We start from the raw sequence: 27968 nt of genomic DNA on the forward strand, positions 1-27968 counted from the left end.
TACATTATTTTACAATTATTATATTTTTCTTTAAACAACATATGTCACCTGTTTACCAATAAATAGTATTTTAGTACGTTTGAAAAGCCTTACGAAACTAGAAAAAAAACTATTAAAAATCGAACGTATATCCATAAAATATCACTCTACCTAGAACAAATTTGCAGACTGGTTAAAATGAGAAATCTAAATGTATATTTGATACCATACACTCACAAAAGATTCACATTAACCTTTCATATTTCACGGGTGAAATTAAAAACAAAACTACTTTTCCGATTGATGACATCACAGTTCCTCCTACTTCTTTTCTTATTTTACTTATTCTTTTTTGACGCAAACCTTTCAATAACACCTTTCTGACTTCAACATGATTAAAAAGTGATTAGTTTTCCTGACTGTACTTTTCGGCGGTATATATACAGATTTGTTTTCCAAAAAAGAGTAAAACACTGAAAGAGGATGTACTGGATAGCTGCTTCCATCCTGCTGCTGGCAGCGTACCAGGTTAGCTTACTTGTAATATGTCTTTTGGTCTATACCAGAGGAAAAGATTTATTTCAAAATTCTAAAAAATAGTTTTCTAAAAAGAAGATTAAAGCATGCAAAATCTAATTAGTCTGGTTTCAATCTATGTATTTTCATACATATTTTATATTCACAAAAACTTTAAATAAAAATAAAGTTTATCAAAAAATTGTATCAAAATTACAATTAAAAAAATAGTTAGAAATGTAAACTGTTTTATTCTACAATTAAGCAAATTTGAAACAAAATAAACCAAAGAATGCAACAAAAGATCATGACCCGATTAAGGGTAAAAATTCCTGTTTTAATTTATTATATTTTAATTACTTCGACTTGATTATTATTCATTTTCTGAGTAACATTTTCTTGTCTTATTAATATCATGTAAAGAATTACTTTTTTAGGAAGTCCTCTTTTGACAAAAATAAATGAATAAAAATATTATTTTCTTAAAAAAAATGTATTTGCTATTTTTTTTCCAGGTTAAAGCTGGTTCAATAAATTGTAAGTACAGATAATATTTTATAAAATGTTTACTTTCTTGAATGATGTAAGGTATATGTAAGCAAGTATGTTCCTAGTGTTAACAAATTAAAGCCACGGTGTTGCATATTTATTCTTGCTCAAATGGAAAAAAGTCAAATAATTTAAAAAAGAACATGTGGTATGATTGCCAATGAGACAACTATCCACAAAAGACCAAATGACACAGATATTAACAACTATAGGTCACCGTACGGCCTTCAACAATGAGAAAAGCCCATAACGCATAGTCAGCTATAAATGGCCCCGATAAGACAATGTAAAACAATTCAAACGAGAAAACTAACGGCCTTATTTATGTAAAAAAAATTAACGTAAAACAAATATGTAACACATAAACAGACGACAACCACTGAATTACAGGCTCCTGACTTGGGACAGGAATAAATCTGCTTTTTTTATTTAGATTTATTCATATTTTAAAGCCGAATCTAACATAACTTGTTCTTGTTGTTCGAATGCCAGACATTCCATCAGATCATTAGAATTTCATCCTCAATTGAATTTGAAGAACGAAATTTACAAATCTTCGTAACGACAATGCTAAATATCTAATTTACTGCCACTAATTCTAATGCTCGTTTTGTTTGTGATACTTTCTAGTCTTGTTTTCGACATTTAGTTAAATGTAAATGTCTCTTATCAAAATAACTCTAAATTTGAGATCAGTTCGTAGTTTACCCTTTTCCACTGTAGAAATTTTAAAAGATATGTTGATATGAATCCCAATTTCTTTATTGAGACATTAAAAAATAGGTCTTGCATTTAAAAAAAAAACCAACATGTTTGAGACTTGTCCACTGGAGCAACACAACAGATTTTTCGTAAAGTGAAGATGAAGTACCCATAACCTAGGGCACCTTGAAATGATCAGGAACCTGTGACCTCATTTTACGCCGTAGATTTTTAAATTGCATCTGAATACATAATTGTTTCAATTTCAAGACATTAACATATACTTAATTCCAGTTATATAGTCATTTGGTAGTCGTTGTTTGAAGTAATCGTCTTTGTTTTAAATAGTTTTTTTTTCAAAACTTTAGTTTTCTCTTTGAATTGTGCACCATTTGTTCTCCTTTTATATTTTGGTTACTAGTAATTGGTTTTTGCTCATTGGTCATAGGGGATAGTTGTCTCATTGACAGTAATTTGACTATCTTTGTAAACTTGAAATTAAAGAAATCGGAATCGGGTAAATCAAATTGAGAATAGCCAGGAGGTCATCAGAGTAAGAATCTCCTTCTTGTCATGAATCATTCGTAATTTCGGATTTTGTCATTGAATTTGAAGGTTAAGGGGGTAGACCTTGGTTCAGGGAGATAACTCTTTAAATCAGTTATGCGTTTGTAAAAGTCAAGTTCCGTCAATGAATCTTAAGCATTTACCTGAAACAGATGGGAAATAATCTATGTCTCCAAGAAGCTTAGAACCTATTTATGAAAATAGCTGACACAAACGTACTGGTGATTTTAAGAATTATTTCCCTTAACCTCCTTAAGTTGGCTAAAAACCCAGGTTCAATCCACCATTTTATTCGGGTATTGTCAGTATCAAGTGAGGAATATGACAGTTGTTTTCCATTCGTTCCGTTTGTTGATATAGTCTAATGTTTGTGATCTTTGTCAGGTTTATGAACTTTCTTTTTTGAACTTACCTCGGAGTTCGTGTATAAAAATATATTTTTTTTCTAGGTTGTAGTCTACCAGCTGTCTATGGAAACGGCCATGAACGTGTGAGGAGATATTTCTGGGACTCGAACACCCAACAATGTATAAAGTTTGATTATTCCGGGGACGGGGGTAACGGTAACTGTTTTAACACGGAAGGGGAGTGCATGTCACGGTGTGGATCAGGTGCCCATGAATATTATGGACTTGGAGACGGATATCACAGCGAAACTATCAATAGTAAGTTATACCTTCAGACAAATAATCATATTCTGTTTGTTTTTAGTTTAGTTAAAATTTGAGTTCTTTTAATGTGAAGCCTTATAACGTGTAATGACTAGTATGCACAACAATTCTTTGATTGTTTATTGATCATAAAGGATTCTTTTACCCCTAGAATAGATGATTATGGGTGATGGGTTTTGCTCATTGTTGAAGGCCGTACGACAACTTATAGTCGTTAACTTCTATGTTATGTGGTCTCTGATTGAGAGATGTCTCATTGTCTTATATACATTATACCTGAGCTGAATGTGGCAAAATCTTTCGAAACTTTGGGCCTGCACTGCTCTTCAAATTTGTACTTTATTTTTCCTTTTGACTCCTTTATTCGAGCTTCACGGAAGATTATTTTGTAGATAGAAACGTGTGTCTGGCGTAAAAATGTTAAGCTTGGCACCAATGATGACTCTATTACTAGTTTTATTCCGTTAGCGTAGGACATTAGCGATAATTTAATGTTATAGACAAACTACGAGTATACAGTTTCTTTGCATGTACATTGTACAAGTATTTTAACATAGGACAACGAATGATTATAACGCGAAACTTTATATATAGTTTATTATTTCTGTCAGAATGAGGACGACGTTTACAAACGATTACATAAGGGTAATATCAAACGAAATAATATCATTCATGTATTTACAATTTCAGCCCCTATTAATGGCTACTGGTCTGATTGGTCTGCTTGGGGACCATGTAACCAAAATGGTTTTACAATAAAAAGAAGAACATGCAATGTCCCGCAATACGGTGGACTGGATTGTGAAGGCCATAAGGCAGTCAAAAAGAGGTGTCATCCAAAAGGTATATTGCAATTCAACAGTCTTAGTTCTTATACATCATTGATATTCATATGTTCCTAATTTAGATAACTCCAAAAAAGCGCTTTGGACGCATAAAATGTAGAATTTGTTATTTTAACTTTTTTTTCGATAGGAGCAGTGTAATTCAAAGATGATTTATCGTACATGTAAAATAGCAAAATGATTTTGTAATTTCAAGGCTCCATTAAGCCCCAAAATTATACCCTTTTGTTCAAAAAGGGTTCCAAATTAATTCATATTCATTGTTAGAGCGTCAAATAGAACAGTTTTGTCGAGATTTAAACCCTCAGTCACATACAGATTTTACTACCCTCCTTGATAGGATTATTCCCGATCTAAATTTTCAGAACGCTTGAAATGTTAAAAATCATTTATTTAATCACACAAATCAGATAATGTCATTAATCACAAAAATCAGATAATGTCATGACGCGTTCCGATTATCTCGTTCTTAAGCATAAATTATTTCAAATTGTTTCTTTCGCGTGGTAAAAAAACAATTCTCACTCCATTTGTATATTTCGCACTATTAAAAAAAGACGAAAAATGGCCCGACAGCGTACCGATTCTACAGCTTGCGACCCGATATTGGTTAAGGAACAAACGCAGGACATTATAACGATTTTGATCCGATACAACAGAATCTGGCATGATATAGTCACGGATGTAATTCGACTAAAACAAATGGCTTAGTTTCCCAAATGTATTTGCACATTGAGAGCCCTTGCAACAACTCTTTTAGGGGGCAGAATGTAGACTGTAGGAGAGCTAGATTTCTGCCTTAACTTTCAAGTGACAGTCCAAATTTTCCAAACCTTCGTTCCGGATGTCTTCTATCTGAACCAGGAATATTTGCCTCTGAACTTTAAGCAATAAACAACCAAACAACCATAATAACTTCGAAAAATCACGTCATATAGTAATAATACTATAGTCTTTAACAAGATAATTATTTGTTTTAATGACTTCAGTGGTTAAGTTATACGTCTGTATAGTAATTGAATATCTTTACTTCGAACACATTTGTGTTTTTTATAACACACATATTTACAACAGATAAGCTCATCTTATTGATATTGTATTAATTCATCTCGAAACTTCGTAAAGCAATGCTACATTCTGATTGTTCGCAACAAGTAACTTGTTATTTTTTCGATCGAAGCACATTGACTCTGGATTTTTCAGACCATCTTTCTCGGAAAGCAATACTCGATGTGTATTTCCATCTGGTGAAATGACGCCGATATTGTTAGATTTAAAGCCTGATACGTAAACACGTCCGTAATTGTCTACTGTAATACCACGTGGCTCTATTAGATATGCTTCAAGTTTAAATTTCCATTTGATTCCTCCTTGAAGATCACAACATGTAAGTGAACGATCCTTGTTTATAAAATAAAGATTATCCAACCATATAGCAATGCTGCTTAATGGAGACAAAGGAACGTTAACTAATTTTGTAATAGATTCGTCTTCTAACTTTATAACACATAATCCACTTTTAGATGAATTATAGAATAATTTTCCATCTTTGTGCACTTCTCCATAATTGTCCGACCCAACATTAATCGATTTCTCAGTTTTTCTGTTTTTGATATCGATAATTGAAATGCAACGGTTGTAGTTATACCCAGATGTAACGACAAGTATTTGGCTTTCATCTATATAGAATATATGAGATGGAAAAAATCCTGACTCCAGTGTAAAATCTAAAGTCCCGTCGGGTTTGATGACGTGTATTTTGGCATTTCCTTGGCAGGAAAAAATAATTCTGCCATCAGGTAGTAAAGTGCAATCATTGACATCTCTCCCTATTGAGTTCACGGTCTGCCTTAAAGTAAGTTTGATATCATCAATAGCAGGAATATGTGTGATAGTCATCATTATCTGGACTTGTTTGTTCTTCCTGTTTGTTAATGTTGCATCACATGACCTGGTATCCAGTGTAATTATTCCCATCTTCTTGACCGTGGTAGGTATAATCTCCACAGCGTTTTCGGTTTTCCAAGAAATACATGCATGGTTCATTTTTCTCCCTTTATTAAAGATTCCAGAAATTGTTCGTTGTTCATGACATCTCGTTGGATGTGTTTCAAAGCTAAGAATGTCTGCAGGTCTGAAGCATGCTGTTTTATTTTATCGAAAGTAGTTTGGCTTTCTGAAATCTTTCTTTCGTTCTCTTGTATGGATGTTATAATGTTTTTGATTTTTGTGCTTTCTTTTTCCTCAGCTACATACAGCTCTTTCATCAAAGTTTCCTGCAGCTTGTCTAAATGATTGTTGATTAATATTCGAGTCTGCTGAACTTCTTTTTCTATTTTTGCCCTATTCTCTACCAGACTTTTTATGTTTTCTTGCCGATCTTCCCTAATTCTTTGCAAATTTTCTGAAAGTTCTGCCAAACTGTGTTCTATCTCTAAGAATGCATTTGATGATTTAACATTTTTAATGACGTCATCAATCACATCTACCTCTTTACATTCGTTATGAGTTTCAGTAACACATCGTCTACAACATGGAGTATCATGCTTCTTACAAAATATGACGTATTTGTCATCGTGTGTTGGACATATTTGAGTAATTTCCAATATACCGGAAGGTAGATTCTGGTACTCCGAGACTGGAACAATACTATGGTTTCTGGACCCTCTCGAAGCTGCATGATGATCTTTACATTCCTGACAAAGTCCTTCATCACATTCGGAACACCAGACGACTGATGGCTTGTTGATGTTACGGTACTCACATACTCCACATACAGTCAGTTTACTCGATGACATGCTGCAAAAATAATTAAAAATTAAAATATTTGCTTGCATTTTAAAGTTTAACTCAATTTAGGTAAAACAATAAACCTTAAAATATGTATATGTTAAGGTTTATTAAATATTTTTTTTGATTTAATGAAAAAAGCAATGCATAAATTATTTTTTCTTGTTTGTAACAGGACCGAATAACTTATATTTTAAAATCTTGCAAATCTCAGTGAATGTATTTGAAATAATATTGGCGCATGTCATATTATTATATGCTTGATTTATGTACAAAAGGGGCAACTCCTAAAATTTTCGGAGTCACTCATATTTCCTGTTAGACTTATAATACTTCTTTCCTGTAAAACTGCATACAATAGACTTTATAGGAAGGCCTAGCATTTATCATTTTTGAAAAAAGGGCCTTGAATATCGGAGACAGGTAGAAGATCGTTATTCACTTTTTACCGACATTACTACTAAAAAGAAGCAGATAAATACGAAATAGAGCAAAAAGGCTATGTTGGCATGATAAATATGTAACACTAGTAATTCACAGAAAACAGTAATTTGTCTGGTGTTTGTATATACAAATACTAATACTTGTGATATAAGTATGCATCATTTAGTCCACAAAGGATAGAACCGGTGTCGGCAATACATTTGCTAACTCTGCTTTTCAACTTTGTACTTGTTTGGGTTCATAACTATTGTGACCTGAGCGTCATTGAGGAGTTTTATGGAGACGAAACGCGCGTCTGGCGTTTTAAATTATAATCCTGGTACCTTTGATAATTTTTTACCACCATTAAAGATTGCATTGTATTTCGTAAGACTTCATCATTTTTCAAAAGTTTACCCGAATCCATAAAATATGCCGTATAAATGAAGTCCCTTTTTGTCAATAACTCTGATTTGCACAGCCAGTCTAATATGACATTTAGAAACTAATCACAATTTGATATAAAAAAAAAAGAAGGATGAATTAGATGTTAAGAATGTCATTGTAAGTGTTACAAACATAGGTATACCTGAGATAAAGAAAATATCGATCCTTTCAGACAAGGTAGGTATTTGTTCACGTGACCCATAAACACTTCCTATTGAGTGTAATATCGCGGTAAAATATAAAATTATAAGCTTATTCGTGATTATTGTCTATTCTTTTATAAGTAAACACAAAACTGTTTGAGATTAGGACTGAATCCCTCTTTTTCGACATTTTATTTTTTAATATAAATTTCGATAATGTTTCAACGTACAATATATATTTTATTCGCTCTTACAACGATAGTAGTATATATGTGCTACCCGTTTATTCTTTAATACGATTATACATATCGATCGGGTAAGATCTGCGTCCGGAGCAACTACACATGCTACAATCATCTGTGTTTTATGGTAGATTTTTTTCATCTAATGCACACTTTTCTGCATTTACTTAATACCTTAATAGGAAAACATAAAACTTGTCATTCCAGAAAATTAAACATAGACATAATTGAAAGCAAACAATAAGCAGTTATCACCAGTGCGTTGTTTTATTTGGGCCTTTTTCACAGGAAAAGCATTGCAAATAGTTTGTTTCATTTTATCAAAAACATATCAACTGACATGATGTACAAATTAGAGGAGTTGAAATTCAAACTAAACAATGCACATAACACTGCAGCGGTCATACTAAATTGAAGTTAGATTTTAGTACCAGATATAAACCATTATTATTTTGATTCAGTATTAGCCACTAACTAGAGAAATATTGCACACAGGGATGCCAACTAACGTTTAATTACTGATATTTTTAATAGTTGATGGTTGCTGGGGATCATGGAGTTATTGGTCATCCTGTTCTGTGTCATGTGGTCACGGAACGAGTAGTCGAACACGTGAATGTAATAATCCTTTACCATCCTACGGTGGTCAGTCATGTGACGGTAGTGACACCGAGACAATGGATTGTTTTACACAGAATTGTGGAGGTAAGATTCTGTCACTTCCACGAAAGACGTTTTGTCAATCATTGTCAATATGGTCCTAAAAATATATTGAGCTATAATAAGTATTGTATTTTAGAGTCAACTGATGTTCAAATCCTATTAATAAATTTGAAACTTCATCTGGAATGATCATTCATCAAATATTTTCGAACAAATGCTTTATAAATAATTAAACGCACAAAAAACTCTATGATGACACTGGACCGCAAATTTTTATATAAAAGATGTCGTGTTTGATACCAATATAGTAACGAAGATGCAAGTAATTTTAAAAAGATTGATGTTTGCACAGTCCGTGAATATTTGGTACAGTAAATACTTTACACAGCATTTTTCATACCATTACCCAAAACGGCAACCAATCCATAAATATAATCATCTTAAAATATCTTTCATTTAAAATTTAAACACGAAAGCGAATCCGTTTCTTGAGCACTTCAAAAGAAGGACAAAAGATACCAGAGGGACATTCAAACTTATAGATCGAAAATAAACTGACAAAGCCATGACTTAAAAAGAAAAAGTCAAAAAGACAAATAATAGTACACCAGACACAACATAGAAAACTATAAAATAAGCAACACGACTCCCCTCTTCCACAAAAAAAAACCAAAACGTGTGGTGATCTCAGGAGCACCGGAAAGGTAAGCAGATCCTGTCTCACGTGTGGCACCCGTCGTGTTATTCATGTTACTACAAACCCGGTCAATAGTCTGATGCGGTAGGTCACATTAATGAAAAGGGAAGGGAATCGTAGTTACGACATAAGAAACATATCCGATATAATATGTGAAACAGACATTCCATAACGGTCAACCAACTCGTGATGGCGTCCGTAAAATTTACGAAATGTCATTACAAGCATTCGACCAGATAATACCTTTATAAAGCAACCATAGAAAATGCGTACAAAAGAACTTAACCTGTTTTACCCACATTTTACATGGACATTTAGTGAATATAAAATGTGAAGCTTCAATTGACAGGTCAGAAGTAACTGGTACATATGGAAGTTGTATAAGGAATAGGTTACTTGATTGTAAATAATAAAGCTCCGAAATGCGACCACTCATAGTTGTTATGTTGATTAAATCCACACAAAATGTTTGATAGATCCGTTTATAGATATTTTCAAAAATATTTACTATACATGTGTGTGTCCCATTTTTCAGTGGTGGCCTACTATAAAATTAAAAACCAAAAAAAATTGACAATCATCTTATTAAAAACTCAACATCATCTTTACAGTTGATGGGTGCTGGGGATCATGGAGTGAATGGTCAGGTTGTTCTGCCACATGCGGTCAAGGACATATGACTAAATGGCGTGAATGTAATAATCCGATGCCAGAATATGGTGGTCATGATTGTGATGGTGATACTGTTGAAACGGCAGACTGTAACACAAAGCATTGTGAAGGTAAGGAATTGTATGGTGTAACTGTGAAGGAACCTTGTTAAAACACAAAATGTCCATTTCATGTAGTCAAAATCCATGACTACCTGTATCTAGTGTTTTTATTTCCTATCTCATAATGTGATCTAGAACTAATTTTCGTATAAAGGGGCACCAATTGCAAAGATGCTGCTAGTCACAGGTAGCCGTAGGTATGAACTCAATGAACAGGTAAGATGATCAACATTCCAATTAAATTCGTCAAAAATGGTACTATTGTACAGCTTGCATAAGTCTAAAATATTCCTTCCTATATAACAATGAAGTCAATATTAAGTAAGTATAGTTACATGTCAGATAATACATGCGCATAAAAAGAAGTAGTACATTGTATGAATGCATGATTATTTACATAAAACATTTCTCCTTATTATGAATACATCTATAATTTATTTTAGTGAATGGAGGATGGGGTTCTTGGGGATCTTGGTGTGACTGTAGTGTGACATGTGGTGGAGGTATTATGAGCAGGAAACGCGAATGTAACAATCCAGTACAAGGATATGGCGGTTATGGGTGCCAGGGGGATGGGGAGGAAACACATACTTGCAACGAAGGATATTGTATCGGTGAGTTAATGAATCCTAGTTGGAGAGACTACATTCTACAGATATCTGCCAAGGAAGTTAATGCACTTTCAGGTTAAAGTTTTGAGTATACAAAGTCTGACAGAATGATTAAAACATTTCTCGAGTTCTTTCAAATGATTAACACTTATATCTACAGTTGGTCAACATTTTACTGAGTACATTGTTTTATAAAACCCTTATCAAAAGGCAAAATCAAAAGTTTAAACACAGTAAACCAATTGGCCTAGTCTTTATTTGGTACAGGCATAAAATTATATAGATTTTTTTTTTGTTAAATTTCAAAATTTCTTCATCTATTGTGGATTCATTTATTTTCGTGGGTATCAATTTTCATAGATTGATGAAAATTTGCATTTTCGTGGATATTTGATTTCGTTGTTTTGCCTATCTCTACACATAAAGTACATACACAATTTGTACTTCGTTGAACATTCGAATTCGTGGTTCATCTGCACAAACGAAACCCACGAATATTGTATCCAACGAAGTATAATGAATCCACAGTAATTGACTTACAAATTTTATTCGTACTTTCTTAGTGACCGAATCGAACGCACTAAATTGAGGAAGTGTTACTTACTATTTTCAATTGGAATAAATAGATAAGTTAATATTATCTCCCTGTCTTCTACTTGTTAAATGATAGGATTATTTCAACAAAAGATTAAAAAAGTTGTTTTATCTAAGATCCAAAAAAAAGTAAATTTTGTTTTTCGAATAGGTTTTTTAAAAAGTTTTGTTACTCTATCCTTTGAAACCACATTCGGGAGCTTTTCAGAAAGAATGAAAAGATGAACATAACTCTTTAATTAGTCGACATTCCACTGCTTGCTTATACAATAATAGTTTCCTTGATTGATGGTTGCTGTTAACAAAGAATTATCAAAGAAGGTCTAGAAGGGGTTAAGGTATGGGGAGGTGTCTTATATTTTTTATTTTCAATCATGTCAAACACGACATCATTGCTTTAATGTCATATAATAAAATGTATTACAGTTGATGGAGGATGGGGTTCGTGGGGCTCGTGGTGTGCTTGCAGTGCTACATGTGGTGATGGTTATATGAGTAGGAAACGTATATGTAATAACCCGGAAGCAATGTATGGAGGTCACGTTTGTGACGGCAACTCCGAGGAAGTACATCTGTGCAACAATGGACATTGTCAAGGTATTGGTGAACATTAAAAGTAATTACTGTGGATTCATAATTAACACCACGAAATCAAACAACCACAAAATGAATGTTTTCCTTAATCCACGAAAATTGGTTCTCACGAAAAAAAAAATTAATCCTCAGTAATTTGAGTTGCAGTTCTGACTTATCACCGGGTTTGAACATACATGAGCAACAAGAATATTTTATTTCTAATTAAGGGCCCACAAGGGGCATATAGAGAATTCATAAAGAAAAAATGAACATTGATTAGCATAGATACACAATTACTATACAATTAGACTGTAATAGACATTTGCGGAAACTAGGTCTATACCTAGGATTACATTTTAGACTTACGATTACAGGTGACAAAAACAAAGGGTCATCTCAAAATACAAAAACAAACCAAAAAATACAAATACAGAATAGAAAGATGTGTTTTCTATTAAAAAAAGAAGACGTAAGCAACACGTTAAAATTGCATGTGGCCAAACCGCTTTTCTGGATTTATCATCAGAACCGCACAAAGCGGAATATTTGAAGACAAGGATCGAAGGTGCAGATACATGTATGATATATATATATATTAAAAGCAGGAGCAATAGACTTTCCAAGTGAAACAGGGTACTTTTAATGCAATGGTTAGCATACAAAAACCAGCGTACATTTTGTTCAGAGGATACTATGCAAACTGTTTCATTTGAAATAGTAATGTTGGTGTCGTTTTTGTTATGCACGATTACAACTTTGAATCTGCAACTGTTGCCTTGCCGACTTAAATAGTTTGTGATTTTAAAAAAAATCTTTTCGCCTGCTACCTGTTGAATTTTTTATTCCCAACAATAAATTGAATAGATTTGCGTATACAATTTGTGTTTAAATGAACAACGTCGAAGTGAGAGATCACGGGCTGTTCCAGGGGTTGTAACTCCCCTTTTCTTGTCGATCAATGCTTTTGAATAGGGCCATATGGTCGGACCCCCTTTTTATCGAGGGTTTGAATCCGTTTAAAGATGGCAGGATCGACCCCTACGTCGTTAGGGACGACATCAAAAGATCGATGTAGGATAAAATAACTTAAATCGAAAAGTTTGGGGGTGGGAGATGGGGGGGATACATATATCCATATAGGTAAATCAATTTTTCCCAAATGAAGTTAAGAACGGGGGTAGGGGGGTCAGCGAAAAAACTATGTGAATTAAGTTTTTTATCCTACATTGAACATATGATGTCGTCCCTTAGTGCTCTCTATATTACAATTCCATGAAATTAGTACCAGTCTCAGAACAGGGGTTAAAGCTCATGTTTAGAGCATACCAGTTACACCGATGTTCATGGGGAATAATTATCGACACTGCGAAAAAAAAAGTTCACACTTAATGATTCCTAGATCTCCATTAAATTAATTGCATAAAAGAAAAACAACTCGAAACTCGTTTGTCAGTTTTTGAGTGTTAATGTTGAAAACATAGATAGCCAAGTTTTAACTATTTTAGTACACCTATATTCTTACATTTCAACCGAGTCTGGTGAAGAGTCTAAAATATATTTCCGACATAGAGAAGTTTTCTTTTTCTCGAATAGTTGTGATTTTTTTTCTATTGAAACCAAAAACGAAGACAAAAGTATTACTTTGTCCTATTCAGGAAAAATAAAAGATTTCAAAGTGTAATCCGAACGGCAAGTGAAATTTCATGAAGAATAAATAGCTGAAAAACACCCGTCCGCTGTATTTCCTCGTTCTCTCTCAAACAAAATAAAAGAGAGAAAGGATGTGTTAGCATAAACATGCTAACATGCTCAATGGTTGAATGCACCTTTCCTAACACAAAGTCTTGCTGACCTTTTTCAGCAATTGTCCCAATCTAGCTACTGCAACGACAATTGCGATATAGCGTGTGTCTCATGTTAAATTTATTTTTAAAATAATTTTAGTTCATTCTATCATACTTCGTACAATTACAGCATTTTCAACCTGGATAACACCGTACACAATAATTAATGTTTACACATTGCTGAAAATATATTAGAAAAAAATCGTTGTTCAACTAAAGAAAAACATTACTTTCGGTACATTGTTTTGGATCGACGGTTTAGTTTTACACTTTGAGAAAGCCCAACATTTAAGTGTTACCTGTAAGCGTAATTGTAATCCTAATCGTAGGTGTATGATAGTTTTCGCAAATGTCTACTAAGCGCAAGGTTTAAAGTATATGATACCAACCTTGATTTTTGTTTGAATGTTCTCAATGCATCTTTCGCCTATATTTTAATATAGACAAATTTGATGTTGAAGTAATTGTGAAAATATAACTAATGCCAAAATCAAGAAACAATATCATTGTTTTCATAACATGTGATGAAATATATTTCAGCTGGTTTCATGTCCTGAATAAAAAAAAATACAATCATGTCTTATACAATTATGCAAAAAATCATCATTATGAGTTCACAAGTTATCTTCAAAAGTCAAGATTTTGATTCACAGCTATACTACCTTTCAAACAAACCGTGAATTAAGGAGTTTTATGTATGGTCTAAAGATTTTTTAACCACTATTTACGACAAATTTCAAAGGGAAGTATTTATTGACAGTAGTGCTTGCACCACAAATAGAAAAAACATCATGTATATATATATAAAGTAATATACTATATTACAGTTGATGGTGGATGGGGTTCGTGGGGTTCCTGGTGTGCTTGCAGTGCTACATGTGGAGATGGTTATATGAGCAGGAAACGCATATGTAATAACCCCTCACCAGGCTATGGCGGTCATGATTGTAATGGAGACATAGAGGAATCAGCCTCCTGCAATAATGGGCATTGTCACGGTAAAATGATAAGTTAAAAGAAAATACTTACGAGGTGTGCAAACTCGTGGTTTAGTAAAAACTAATGGTTAAGAGCAAACACACTGACGTAAATGTTAAACATTAAGTTTAGTATTCCTCGATGAAACTTACTAATGGTTCTTGAACACTCGCAAGCGAGCCACCAGTTGACCTTGTAATGTCATAATATTATCAAAGCTGGAACAGTTTAGTGGAATATTGCATACTTGTCGACCATTTAAAAGCGCTTTCTTTAATTTTGTTGAGGCTTTGATTTCTTGTAACCTAAGTTTTCAGTTACTTTTAATCAATATCTGAAGTAATTATCAAATTCAAAGAACACATTAACACAAAGACTAGATTTGTTTTTGGTTATATCTGAAGTGTCCGTTGGAAAAGGTATAAGAGCGCTAGAAGTCAGATCTTTGTGATGACAGAGGGACTCATTTTGATTGGTGTAGCCGCGAGAAAAATTTTCTATCAAATTTTTCTCGTAAATTAGAAAAAAAAACCAAGTATGTTCTAAAAAACCATGGAAAACATCTATGCTGAGATTAGCATAACAAGTTATCTTCCAGGTTTTTTATGATGTGCGATTTCTTTTTGTCCGCTTGTATACACCAAATTTTAAATGAGAAATTGAGCACTTAAGTGAATATTGACAATCTAGTTCATACCAAAATAAGAAACACCATCATTGACTTTATAAAATTTTATACATTGTAAAACATATTACAGTTGATGGTGGATGGGGCTCCTGGGGTTCCTGGTGTGCTTGCAGTGTAACATGTGGTGATGGTTATATGAGCAGGAAACGTATATGTAATAACCCCACACCAGGCTATGGCGGCCATGATTGTAATGGAAATATAGAGGAAACACATCCTTGTAATGAAGGACACTGTGGAGGTAAGTAGAAAAATATACAGATTAGGGGAAAAGAAAAATTAACAGATTATGGAAAAGGAAATTGAAAGATTAAGAAAAAAGAAAAATAGACAGATTAGGGAAAAAGAAAAATAGACAGATTAGGGAAAAAGAAAAAAAGCAGATACGTTTCTTTCCATCTATGAAGAACAAGAAATATGTTTTAAAAAAAATCGGGTTTATCGAATCAAACAGATACCTGATGATATACTGACACTTTTATAGATTTTTCTATTTTGTTGCTCTTCAACCTCGTTATTGAATTATACTTGCAATGATTTTGATTGGAGTGCCATTTTTGGGGCGTATGTAGGCAAAAATATTTCATCTATCATTATTCTAAGACAAAATACTACATAGCATAATAGTCTTGCCGAGAAAATGTCAACATGTTGCGAGTAAACATAGAAAAACTGCGCGTCCATTCATCTTTTCGGTCTGGTAATCGCTCGCACATGTACAATTCTTGCTAGATGTTTATAAAACTTACAGCATAGATTAATATCAGCAATGATTCGAACTTACAGTGACGGACAATTATTTTTAAAAGAGTGATACCCCTTGGACATTTTAATTTTATGCAATATTGAACTGTTCGCGTTTTGTCTGTACAATTCTTGCAAGATTTCCATAAAATTTACATTAAAGGTTTAAATCTGCAACGGTCGAACATCATTGCTTGAGTATCAATTATTTTTTAAAAAGAGTTGTGTCCATTGAAAATATAAGTTATAATAGAAATCGCATATAATTTGAACTGAGACACTCGTTACTCTAAGATATTAATGAACGTTTTAAAGAACCAAAAACAAATTTTTTTCAGTTAATGTCTTTGTACCTTAGAAATATAAAATAGTTCATTAAAATTCAGTTCTTTTGTTGTTACTTTTTTCAAACAATTTTTCCTCTATTCTTGTCTTCATACCTTATTACTGTAGTTTATTATATTTGAACAACGGTAAACTACTGTAGGCTATAAACATATATATACAATATTAGGTCAATGTTAGAAAAAATATCAACTTTTTTGTATGAGGCTGAGGAACTGGGAAATTGACATTGTACAAAATATAACTGTGTTACTATATTTAGGAAATAAACACAACTAGTTGCGGTATAAAACTTTAGGGGTTTCTGGTCATTGATATCATAATCCAAATTCCTCATCCGCTTCAGCTTATATGTAAAATACATAAAAAGAAGTAACTGGTATAGCAAAACTAAAACGTTACATAAACATCATATAACGCATTTGAATCTGTTCTCTCATTATGTACGTGAAGTTCAATATATATGAAACAGATATTTGAGTATACAACCGAATAAGAACAACCAACACAAAACAATCAGGCATCTAGAGGCCAGCATTTGCTTTCCCACAATTGACAGGTGTCTATATAATATCCAATCCAAAATTGAACTCCTTTGGTATTTTTAACCTCATTGTTATAGTGTAGAGTTGAACCAAAGCGAAATACACATTCCAACACTATCTAAATTTCACATTTATGTTTCAATTAACGGGGAATTGTAAGCTTGAAGTCAATTATCAGAATCTAGTAACTGATTTTGGAATTTCACGAGAAACTTGATGTGCATATGTAATACACTAGCCCTGTAATTTACAGCATATGCAAACAAAAAATATCATTGTAGTTTTAAGTTCCAATATATAATATTACGATAGGGATCGTACATATAGCTATTGATCAAGGGAATATCATATTTGATGAATGTGCTAAATTGATTAATACAGGGCATGTAACGTTTTTAGTTGTTGTGAAAATATGAATATAGACCTTTTGAAATATTACAGTTGACGGCGGCTGGGGAGCATGGTGTGAATGGTCGTCATGTTCAGCTACCTGTGGTAAAGGTACAACAAGACGATCCCGTAAATGTACCAATCCTACTCCATCTTATGGAGGACACACCTGTGGTAGTGATTCAGATCAGGTCATGGATTGTTATGTCGAGACTTGCATACGTAAGTCAAGTTATGAATTTCATGTAAAACAATGTCGCTACTGAGAAAACGATTCTTCATATATACCTACGTACACGGATGTATACAACTACAGATCACTTTACGGATTAGAATGATGAGCAACACTCATTACCTATACGACACATATCTATAATATTCCAAACCAACGAAAACACTTGACCGATCGAATTTTAGCTGAGGACAAGAACTTCAAGACAGTAACATGGTTAATTGTGTTTATATATATATACATATTTGTTTTGATCTACGTTTATTTTTCTCATTAGCAAAGGGGGGAAACAATTATAATTCGAATGTTTAAATTATTTAAGGCTTTATAAAAATAAGGATATGTTATATTATTGCCAAAGAGAAAACTATCAACCAAAGTTAAAATACATTGGAAGTAAGTAATTATAGGCAACCGTGTTTATTTCTCATGTTATCCCCTTGATATTTTTATGTATATAATTGTAGCCGATTTAAGTTGCCCAGGAGGTGGTACACCACTTTTGGATTCCTATGGTAATATTCTGTTTTGTGGAGGATCTGAATCCTGTCAGAAATGTCCTTACGGATATCAGTGTTATCCTGGCTCTGGTTCACAACGGTATTGCTGTCCATACAGTGATGATTATGTTAAAGACTACGGTATATATCATACAATAACACAGTCATAGTTGAACGTTACCATATTTGTTACAATTTATCAGTTAAACTACTTTAGTACTGGCATAAAAATACAAATATTTATTTATTTGATGTTGAACCTACTTTAAATTATGATTCTTTGTCTGATCTTAGTTTATACAGCTTTTCAATTTTCGAATACGTTTTGGATTTTCGAATGTATAGCCTCCTGTATCACTGACAAGACATAAATTGTCGAAATGCGCATCTGATGCAGTAACATTGGTACCGTTTAAGTAAACATTAATGCTCTCTAACTCCGTATTTTAGTTGGAGATATCTGCCGTGATAAGGTTAAATTGGAGACATATCTGCCGTGATAAGATGTAGTTTAAAAAAATTTGGAATTAATTGAATTATACCCTGAATTTGAAGGAAAAACAATCGCAATTATAACATGAAGCTTTTCCCTAAAAGACGTAAATAGTCTTACTCGTGATTTACTCACCTGTTTTTAAAATGTATTTGAAGTCTGGACATTTTTACTGATCTTTAATGTCTTTGTTAATGAATCAATTATCATTACTGACAAAATAATTGGTCATTGATTATTGTTGCTAAAATACAGACCTATTTCATATAATTTGCTTTGCATTTCAGATGTATGTAATATGGAACCTGATTCCGGAAATTGTCAGAATTCGTACTCTCGATACTTTTATTACAATAAACATACCGATACCTGTGAATACATGGCATACGGTGGTTGTGGGGGAAATCTCAATCGTTTTAATACTTTACAAGAATGTGAGAAGAGATGTAGAAATACTAAAACAACTAAAGATGGTAAGACAATCATAACCTCATTCTATGGGATTTGGAAAAAATATCTTGCATTATCCAACTAGTTGAAATATTAGTATCATCATTGTTTGTAAAAGGTAAGAAGAAATGTAGAAAACGATATTTTTCATCATCTTTTTTAGTGTGTCGCCTGTTCGTCTGACGAGCGCTTTATTAACTTTATCCCCTGAATGTGGTTAGATGGTACTAAACTACACGTGCAAAGACTTCTCGACAAGAAAGCAACTATCCACCTTATTGTTTTAGATTTCCAATTCTATAGTATAGACTTCAATAATTTCTGTTCCTTATAATTTAAAGTCTGCAGACGGCAATAATTGTATTATTTTACACTGCTTCCTGTAATATAAATTTGCAGATATGAATATGATTCAATAAGTAATAATTCAATCTAACAAATACGTATTTTTATATAAAAAAGGAGATGTGGTAAGATTGCCAATGAGACAACTCTCCACAAGATACCAAAATGACACAGATATTAACAACTATATGTCGCCGTACGGCCTTCAGCAATGAGCAAAGCCCATACCGCACAGTCAGCTATAAAAGACCCTGAAATTTTTCTTATATCATCATCTTTTGTATTTTTTTCCAGTATGTAAATTGCCCTGCAACACTGGAGATACTTCCGGTTCGTACTGTTTCTTTGAATACAGTGAATGGTACTATGATGAATCATCCAATCAATGCAAGGCTTTCACCTACAGCGGATGTGGAGGCAATCTAAACAGATTCCATGACAAGGTCACGTGTGAGAGTGTATGTACACGACAGTACGATACCAGCTATAGTGGTGATAGTCAGTATTAATATAACACATATAGTTTTTAAATTGCAATTGGTATCTAGTTATACAAGAAAGGGACAACAGCACACCTAACATTGAAGTTTATGAACTAGATAAAATTATAAAAAGTAGACATAAAATAAAATATATTATTCATCAATAATACCAATGTGGTATGAAGGTCGAAATTAGGATTACAGCATCGAAAACAACACAGAAAAGAAAAGAACGGGTTAACAAAAAGACAGACAATGACGTGGTGTTAAATTATTAAGAAGAACACAGAATAAGTCTACCACTTAAAAAAATGTAAACCCCTCTAGACTCTCATGATAGTGAACACATTTTGAATTCATTTATTGGAGTTTGCATGAATAAGATAGTTTACAAAATGGTTTTTTTCTCTCTGTTAAACGAGTTTACAAAACAAACAATGACATGTTTTGCATTCTGCACATGTACAGAACCAACTGTACTGCGACATATAAATAATAATACTATTATTGTTATAAATAGTATGTAACATGTAATAGTAGTATATACATAATAATTATTTCTTCAATTATTCAGAATGCAACCTTCCAAAGGATGCTGGATATGGGAAGTTCCATGTGAAAGAGTTTTACTATAACAAGGTAACAGATTCGTGCGAGGCTTTATGGTTCAGAGGAACAGGTGGCAATGACAACAGATTCTACGATTACTACACATGTGAGGCAGCATGTAAACTGAATCCAATAGATCCCAACGGTATGTGTTTATTACAACTAAATATATTGTAATGTATACTGAATACAATCGATCTTAACGGTGTGTGTTTATAACAACTAAACATTTTGGGAAATGCTAATTGAATCCAATCGGTCCCAACGGTATGTGTTTATAAACAAAACCTATTGTAAGATGTAAATTGAAAACAATCGATCCCAACGGTATGTGTCTATAACAACTAAACATATTGTAATGTAAACTGAATCCAAAAGATCTCAACGGTATGTGTCTATAACAACTAAAACATATTGTAATGTAAACTGAATCCAAAAGATCTCAACGGTATGTGTTTATAACAACTAAACATATTGTGATGTAAACTGAATCCAATAGATCCTAACGGTATGTGTCTATAACAACTAAACATATTGTAATGTAAACGGAATCCAATAGATCCGAACGGAATGTGTTTATAACAAATAAACATATCATAAGATGTAAACTAAATTCAATCGATCCTACGGTATGTGTTAATAAAACAAAACATACTGTAAGATGTTCTACCTAATCACCCCCCCGCCCCCGCCCCCAACCGAAGGTGATCGACATACTTGGAAAATAATTATAAACAAATCGTTGTCTATTGGTAATAATGAACAACAATCAGAACTTGCTGATTTCTCGTTAATCACGTGACAATACAATAAACTGTAGTTGGATAATATTTAAGTAAATGTATTTGGATGAGACTTTTCACATTAAATAAAGGCAACAGTAGTATACCGCTGTTAGAAATACATAGATCGTTTGAGAAAAAAACAAATCCGGATTACAAACTAAAACTGAGGGAAACACATCAAATATAAGAGGAGACCTACGACACAACAGAAACACTATACTAAAATGAAACACACACAGAAACGAACTATAATGAAAAAACCACAATGTAAATCTAACGTATAAACTTGAAGAAATCATGGTCCATATTAATATTCCATGTTTATCACTATGATTATAGTTTAAATATGCACTTTGGGTTTGAACAACTATTATATAATCAATATTGTTTTCAAAGTCTTTGTTTTGTTATTCACATATCATATAATTGTTTGAGAAGAAAAAGAGGGACGAAAGATACCATAGGGACAGTCAAACTCATAAATCTAAAACAAACTGACAACGCCATGGCTAAAAATGAAAAAGACAAACAAACAACAGCACACATGACACAACATAGAAAACTAAAGAATAAACAACACGAACCCCACCAAAAAATTAGGGGTGATCTCAGGTGCTCCGGAAGGGTAATGAGATCTTGCTCCACATGTGGCACTCGTCGTGTTGCTTATGTGATAAAAAATCCGGTAAATAGTCTAATTCGGTAGGTCACATTCATGAAAGGGAAGGGGATTGTAGTTACGACGTAAGGAACATATCCGATATCATTTGTGAAATGGTTATTCCATAACGGTCAACCAACTGGTGATGGTGTCCATAAAATTTACGAAGGGATGATTTCAACTTCACCATTTGGAACTATTGGTTTAATAGCTTCCTTGTGAGCAGCAACCCTCTATCAAGAAAATCATGATAGGAAATACAAGCACGGGAATATCGTATCAATTGGGAGATATATACCCCGTATGCAGGTTGATGCTGGAATGTTGCTACTTAGAAATGGAAAGTTCACAATTGGAAAGCTGAAATCATCTCTTTTGTCGTAAAGTTTTGTTTTCAACCGACCCTCATTGTCAATTTCTAGATGTAAGTCAAAATATGAGGCCGACTTAACTGTATCTGTAGTATCCTTTATCTCTGGCTCGATTGGATAGAATTAATATCATGTTATTAATTTCTAGTGTGCTATTTGGAGCCTGATCGTGGAAGTGGTAATGAAGGGTTTGATCAGTGGTATTTTGATTATACTACTCAGTCCTGTCAAAAGATCATATATGGAGGAAGTGGTGGAAACCAAAACAGATTCCATGACGAAGACTCCTGTGTAGCCACATGTAAAGACAAAAGTGTTACCGGATCAGGTATGTTTTTGTTCCTGTGTAGCCACTTGTAAAGACAAAAGTGTTACCGGATCAGGTATGTTTTTGTTCCTGTATAGCCACTTGTAAAGACAAAAGTGTTACCGGATCAGGTATGTTTTTGTTTCTGTGTAGCCATTTGTACAGACTCAAGTGTTAATGAATGTTTTTCTATCAGACATTGTTAGCAGTGTGAAATTATACCATCGCCCATCGCTCATGGTCGCCAATGACCCCATCTTCCGTCGAAATTTGTCACCTGTAGTTAATTAGCTCATATTTCTCATAAGGTTGTCACCGGTTGCGTATAATGCGATCTTTTTACTTCTTTAAACATTGCTCTTTGTGGCGACTGACCCCAATTTCCAAAACTTACAACAGTAGATTAAGCCAATTGGTGTGTCGCATTTAAATCAGGCTATGTTCCCCTCTCCGGAATCGCCTTGGTTTCTGCCGGAGTAAATGTTGTTCAGTCTTTGGTTTCTTTTATTTTTATGTATACTGTCGTTTTTCTTTTCTTGCCCTAGCTCTTTCATTATATTCTTACTTATGAGTTTGATATCAATATAGCATCTTTCGCCTCTCTTTTGGAGAGTGCTTCATATTGTTATTGGACAAAGATGCACATATAAAGGCAGCAATTTGTTGTTTCAATTATAACTCGTCCTGGAAATTAAAAGGAAACATAAATATGCCTTTCTAGTATATGTAAAAAAAATTACAATCTGTAGATAGTATGATGCATGTAAAAAGTCAATTTCTGACAGCGTATTACTTTCAACCAGTAATATGCAAATTTCTTATTCCTGTTTTCTAAGAAATAATGAGATAACATATAACAACTAGCACATTGACTTTTAATGTTTTAATGTTCTGTCTACTACATTCTTCAAAATTCCAAAAACCGGAAAATACAGGAGAACATGTGTATGACTAATTGTTTATTATTCTACTACAGTTTGTACCTTACCGAAAGCTGATGGTTCTGGCTGGGATCATTTAGAGAGATATTACTACAACAAAGGAACAGGTGCTTGTGAACAGTTTTATTACAAAGGACAAGGTGGAAATGAAAACTGCTTCACATCTCAAAAGGAATGTGACTATACCACACAGTTTTGTAAAAAATATACTCCTCCAACTCAAGGTAATATATAAATATATAAACAAATTGAAATTTCTTCATGTTTAACTGTTTCTGTTCTAAAAAATGAATATGTTCAGATACACAATAAAAACAACGACTTCGTTGGTGAAACACAACAAAATGGTACAATTGATATCATTTACCAGGCAGTGTTTTTTTTAATTGTAAAAATTCAACACTAAACGAGTTCTGTTAACATTGTGTGTTTTTGATTTTAGCTTGTTATATGCCCAAAGACAGCGGATACAGCATGGGACATACAGCACCTACAACATATTGGTATTTCGACTGGAACAAAAAACAATGCAACACGTTCATACATTATGGCTACGGTGGAAATGACAATGTATTCTTTACAAAAGAGGATTGTGAACATTTATGTGGGTCATTCAAACCGTCCCCTGATGGTAAGTAGATCCTTACATTTATGTGGGTCATTTAAACCGTCCCCTGATGGTAAGTCGATCCTAACATTTATGTGGGTCATTTAAACCGTCCCCTGATGGTGAGTCGATCCTTACATTTATGAGATTTCATTGTGCAATCGCTTATTACATGACTGATCGCAATTTGTTCCTGATCTGTTTCACAAGAAGAAGTTTCAGCAACAACAAAATACATTTTTGTTTAATTCATATTTCTATACATATATTTCTTCTGTCTTTAAATATATTAACTCAATCTTCTAATGTGTCCTTTTTTTACCCAGAATGAAAATAATTCTCTATGAATGTAGATTGCATTTGAAGCACTTTTTCTTTCACTATCACCAGGAACTCTCAAATCCAAAAATATGAGCAACAATGATGTATGTTTACTTGAAAACAGTCAATCATATCTCCGATTTTGGTGTAACAGAGAATAGTTTTAAAATGTCTGTTTCATTTGTTTACAGTTTGTTCATTGCCATTTGAAACCGGAAATTGTCATCAGAGAATAACAAGATATTACTTCGATAACTATTTGAAGACATGTAGGGAATTTACATTCACTGGTTGTTTTGAGAATGGAAACAATTTCCTAACGAAATCAGACTGTGAATCCTTATGTGGAAGCTTTACACCTCAACTCACTGGTAAGTCATCTTACATTACGATTCTATTCTAAACAAATTGTTTATGATGATTATAGAAACACATTAATTATGAGACTAGTTCTCTTCCTAGTAGCCAACAAAGGACCCTGTGACGGTTGCTACTATTTTTTAGTTTGCAATTTTGAAATTTATAGACCATCTCATGCTCAGAGATCATATATCCGTTCCGTTCTATAATACGTAACACTACACTCAATATGACGAGATCATTTTCAGAGAAGTATTGCGAAGCAGGTATGGAACGAATATCAACTATGTGCCGGAGATTGATTTAAAGTATGAACAATATATAACAAGAACTGATAAAGAAGCAATAACAGAGTCTACCTTTTGTCAGAGATGTTATATTAAAACAACAGAAAATTAATTTTTATTTTTTCTTCTCTCAAAAGTATGAACTATAATGTGTCTGTATTTTGCTTTGTTGTTACGGGTACAGACGTAAAAAGTATCGTGTCTAGGAACCGTTGTTAATGTAGTGATGCTTATGCACTGATGCCAATAAAATGCTTGATATCAACGTACTGAAACGAAACTGAAGTTGATATCTTTTAACATATAAGCATCCAACAAGTAATAATTATGCAATACAATGTTATTACAGACAATTGTGTTGACGACAAAAATAAAAAAGGTAAGATATAAAAAAATGGTGCAAATTGAAATCAGAAATACCATCTATTTTTCAGTTTGTGATCTCCAAAAAGACGCAGGAAATGGGTATTATTATCAACGACTTTTCTATTACAACAAAGTGACCAAGAGTTGTGAAATATTCGATTACACTGGTCAGGGAGGAAACGGGAATAGATTCGGCACTTATAATGACTGTTTTAACACCTGTGTTCATACCGACTATAGCGGTGAGTTTAAACCATGCTTTTTGTAAACTTTCATATGCATATTTTCAATGTATAAAATTATTTTTTTCTTTTGACGTTTGTTATGGTGACTGTCGACAATAATTGAAAATGTTTTTCTCAAACGATTGTGAGTAAGCGGTTGCAGGGAGAACTGTCGCAAATTATTGAATGCTTTTCTCAATTATCTCTAGTAATTTGATAAAGGGACTACCAATGATAATTAGATGATTTGACGACAGATTATGATTCAAGGTTGATAGGGGTACTGTCAGTGATTATTGAATAGTTCTTAGATTGTTACAAAGAATTTTCATTATAATTTTAAAGATTGCGAGTCAGCGTTCAATATGATGTATGTCACTGGGTTTGAATGTTCCTAAACAAAAATTGTAGATCAGAGTTTGGTAGGGGACTATCAATAGTTATCTAATATTTCTCTCTACAGATTGTGAGTCAGACTTCGATAGAAGATTGTGAATCAGTGTTCAGTCACTGATGAGTCTTGTGTAGACGAAACGCGCGTCTGCCGTACAAATTTATAATCCTGGTATCTTTGATAACTATTCAAAAAGATGTGTTTCAGTGTTTTTGAATGTTTTTTTTAAACTATTGTTGATCAGAATTTGGTAGGGGAGTATTAATAATCATCTTTTATTTCTCTCTACAGATTGTGAGTCAGAATTCGATAGAGGAACAGGTGACGGTTATCTTATACAATACTACTATCATAAAAACCTCAAAGAATGTTATCGGTTTGCTTACAAGGGAACTGGAGGAAACAATAATCGATTTCCTGACAAGGCAGCATGTGAGAAAAAGTGCAAAACTTAAGGTAAGTGTCAATACTGTCAGACTATAGCAATAAACGTTTAAGCCGTAGACGGAAAAATGATGTCGATTGAATATAATTGACCCTTCAGAAACAACCTCGCCGTTTTATCTCCCTTCATAAATTTGTTTGCTGTTTTACTTGCCTTCAACCCCCCCCCCCCCCCCAATCCCCTCGGTCATTTCACCCTTAGTACCGATATGTTCCATGAAATCGTTGTTTAATTTTATTTACTGTATTGGCGCAATTAAAAATTAGGGCATTAAAGGTACCAGGCTTATAATTTTGTACACCAGAATCGCATTATTGACGCTCGAATAAAAAAGTTCATAACACAACAATGCACAAAGTTTAAAATATTTGAACATTTAATTTATAAATACCGTATCAATGATAAATCATTGCAACGCCATGGCTAACTACTGAACTCGGAATACTACTGTGGAGGTAACATTCACAGCACTGACATCAACAAAATAGTTTTAAAAAATCGCACCTAAAAACATGACATTATATATATGTACGAATTCGTTACCTTAATGTGTGTTTACCAGTTGTATGTGAGGGTTCTCTTTTTGTTCATCATCAATAAAAATGACCATGTAATTGCTTAAGTAAGATGAAGTTATACACTATTTTCCCCTCCTTTATATATACAATATCCTCTATCTCTAAACATGTTTGAATGAATAGCTTGCCTAAACGAAACCGAACGATTTCATATAATTAACGGTTAGCAAAGGCTGGAGAAAAATAGGATTTAATTGAACATTTTGTAACACTATATTTTTCAGATCAATATGGAAAACGAAAGGCTCATCTACCCTTACGACACGATCTACTTCAAAGACTTTTATCATTATATTAATTCATAGAATAAATTCTGCATTATCAACATTGTGTAAATTAATTAGTCATAATCTTGAACTATCCTAAGCTGCACAACACCGGCTGCTACAAAAGGATAGCAATAATCTACAAAACTACATTTTCCCCCTTTATCTGCCTTTTCTCAGAAAAGCATAGATCAAACAATTTGAACAGAGAGAAATGGGCTAAAATATAACAAACGAGAAAAAAACCCAAAGTGTTTGAGAATTAAAAGCTTAAAAGAGGGACGAAAGATACTTCTAAAGACAAACTTGTCTTGAACAGCTTTTTTTTAATCATTTGTATTGATATAAAAATAAGCAGATGTGTTATAATTGCCAATGAGAAAAATTTGGTCCAGATAGCGTAGTTTAATGCGAAAATGTTCTAGTTTTGAACTTTACTGGTTTTTAAACCGGTTTCAAATCTCAATTAAATATAAAAAAAGCCGACAACACTTCCAAAATTGGGTCAAATTTTCAAAGTAAAAATTGGTTGCTATTCAGTCATGTACTAACTACGTACAGAGATAAGTACAACACGTAATTTTATTAATGTTGAATCCGCTAATATGAGGTTACATGCAAT

At 33.2% G+C, this 27968-nt stretch overlaps 1 protein-coding gene across 1 annotated transcript; it reads left to right on the plus strand.

The window, feature by feature from the left end:
• The first annotated feature begins 375 nt into the window (after positions 1-375).
• LOC143063440 (uncharacterized) lies at positions 376-27405 on the plus strand. The gene is made up of 22 exons (XM_076235595.1): positions 376-507; positions 1011-1032; positions 2763-2978; positions 3675-3827; positions 8409-8579; positions 9846-10016; positions 10451-10621; positions 11639-11809; positions 14460-14630; positions 15369-15539; positions 17374-17544; positions 18022-18195; positions 18835-19020; positions 19637-19840; positions 20399-20578; positions 22399-22578; positions 23534-23722; positions 23941-24129; positions 24618-24797; positions 25508-25681; positions 26349-26513; positions 27305-27405. Exons 1-21 carry the CDS (start codon positions 463-465, stop codon positions 26510-26512), a joined length of 3453 nt encoding a protein of 1150 aa, XP_076091710.1. The 5' UTR covers positions 376-462; the 3' UTR covers position 26513; positions 27305-27405.
• Positions 27406-27968: the final 563 nt, after the last annotated feature.

The sequence above is a fragment of the Mytilus galloprovincialis genome, chromosome 2 (genome assembly GCF_965363235.1).
Source record: "Mytilus galloprovincialis chromosome 2, xbMytGall1.hap1.1, whole genome shotgun sequence".
In the NCBI taxonomy this organism is placed as follows: Eukaryota; Metazoa; Mollusca; class Bivalvia; order Mytilida; family Mytilidae; genus Mytilus; species Mytilus galloprovincialis.

Excerpts from the sequence above, each read along its gene's own strand:
- LOC143063440 (XM_076235595.1), top strand. The coding sequence starts at position 463 with ATGTACTGGATAGCTGCTTCCATCCTGCTGCTGGCAGCGTACCAG. Across the intron at positions 1,033-2,762 it reads TAAAGCTGGTTCAATAAATT|GTTGTAGTCTACCAGCTGTC; the intron begins GTAAGTACAGAT and ends TTTTTTTTCTAG. Across the intron at positions 19,841-20,398 it reads TACCAGCTATAGTGGTGATA|AATGCAACCTTCCAAAGGAT; the intron begins GTCAGTATTAAT and ends TCAATTATTCAG.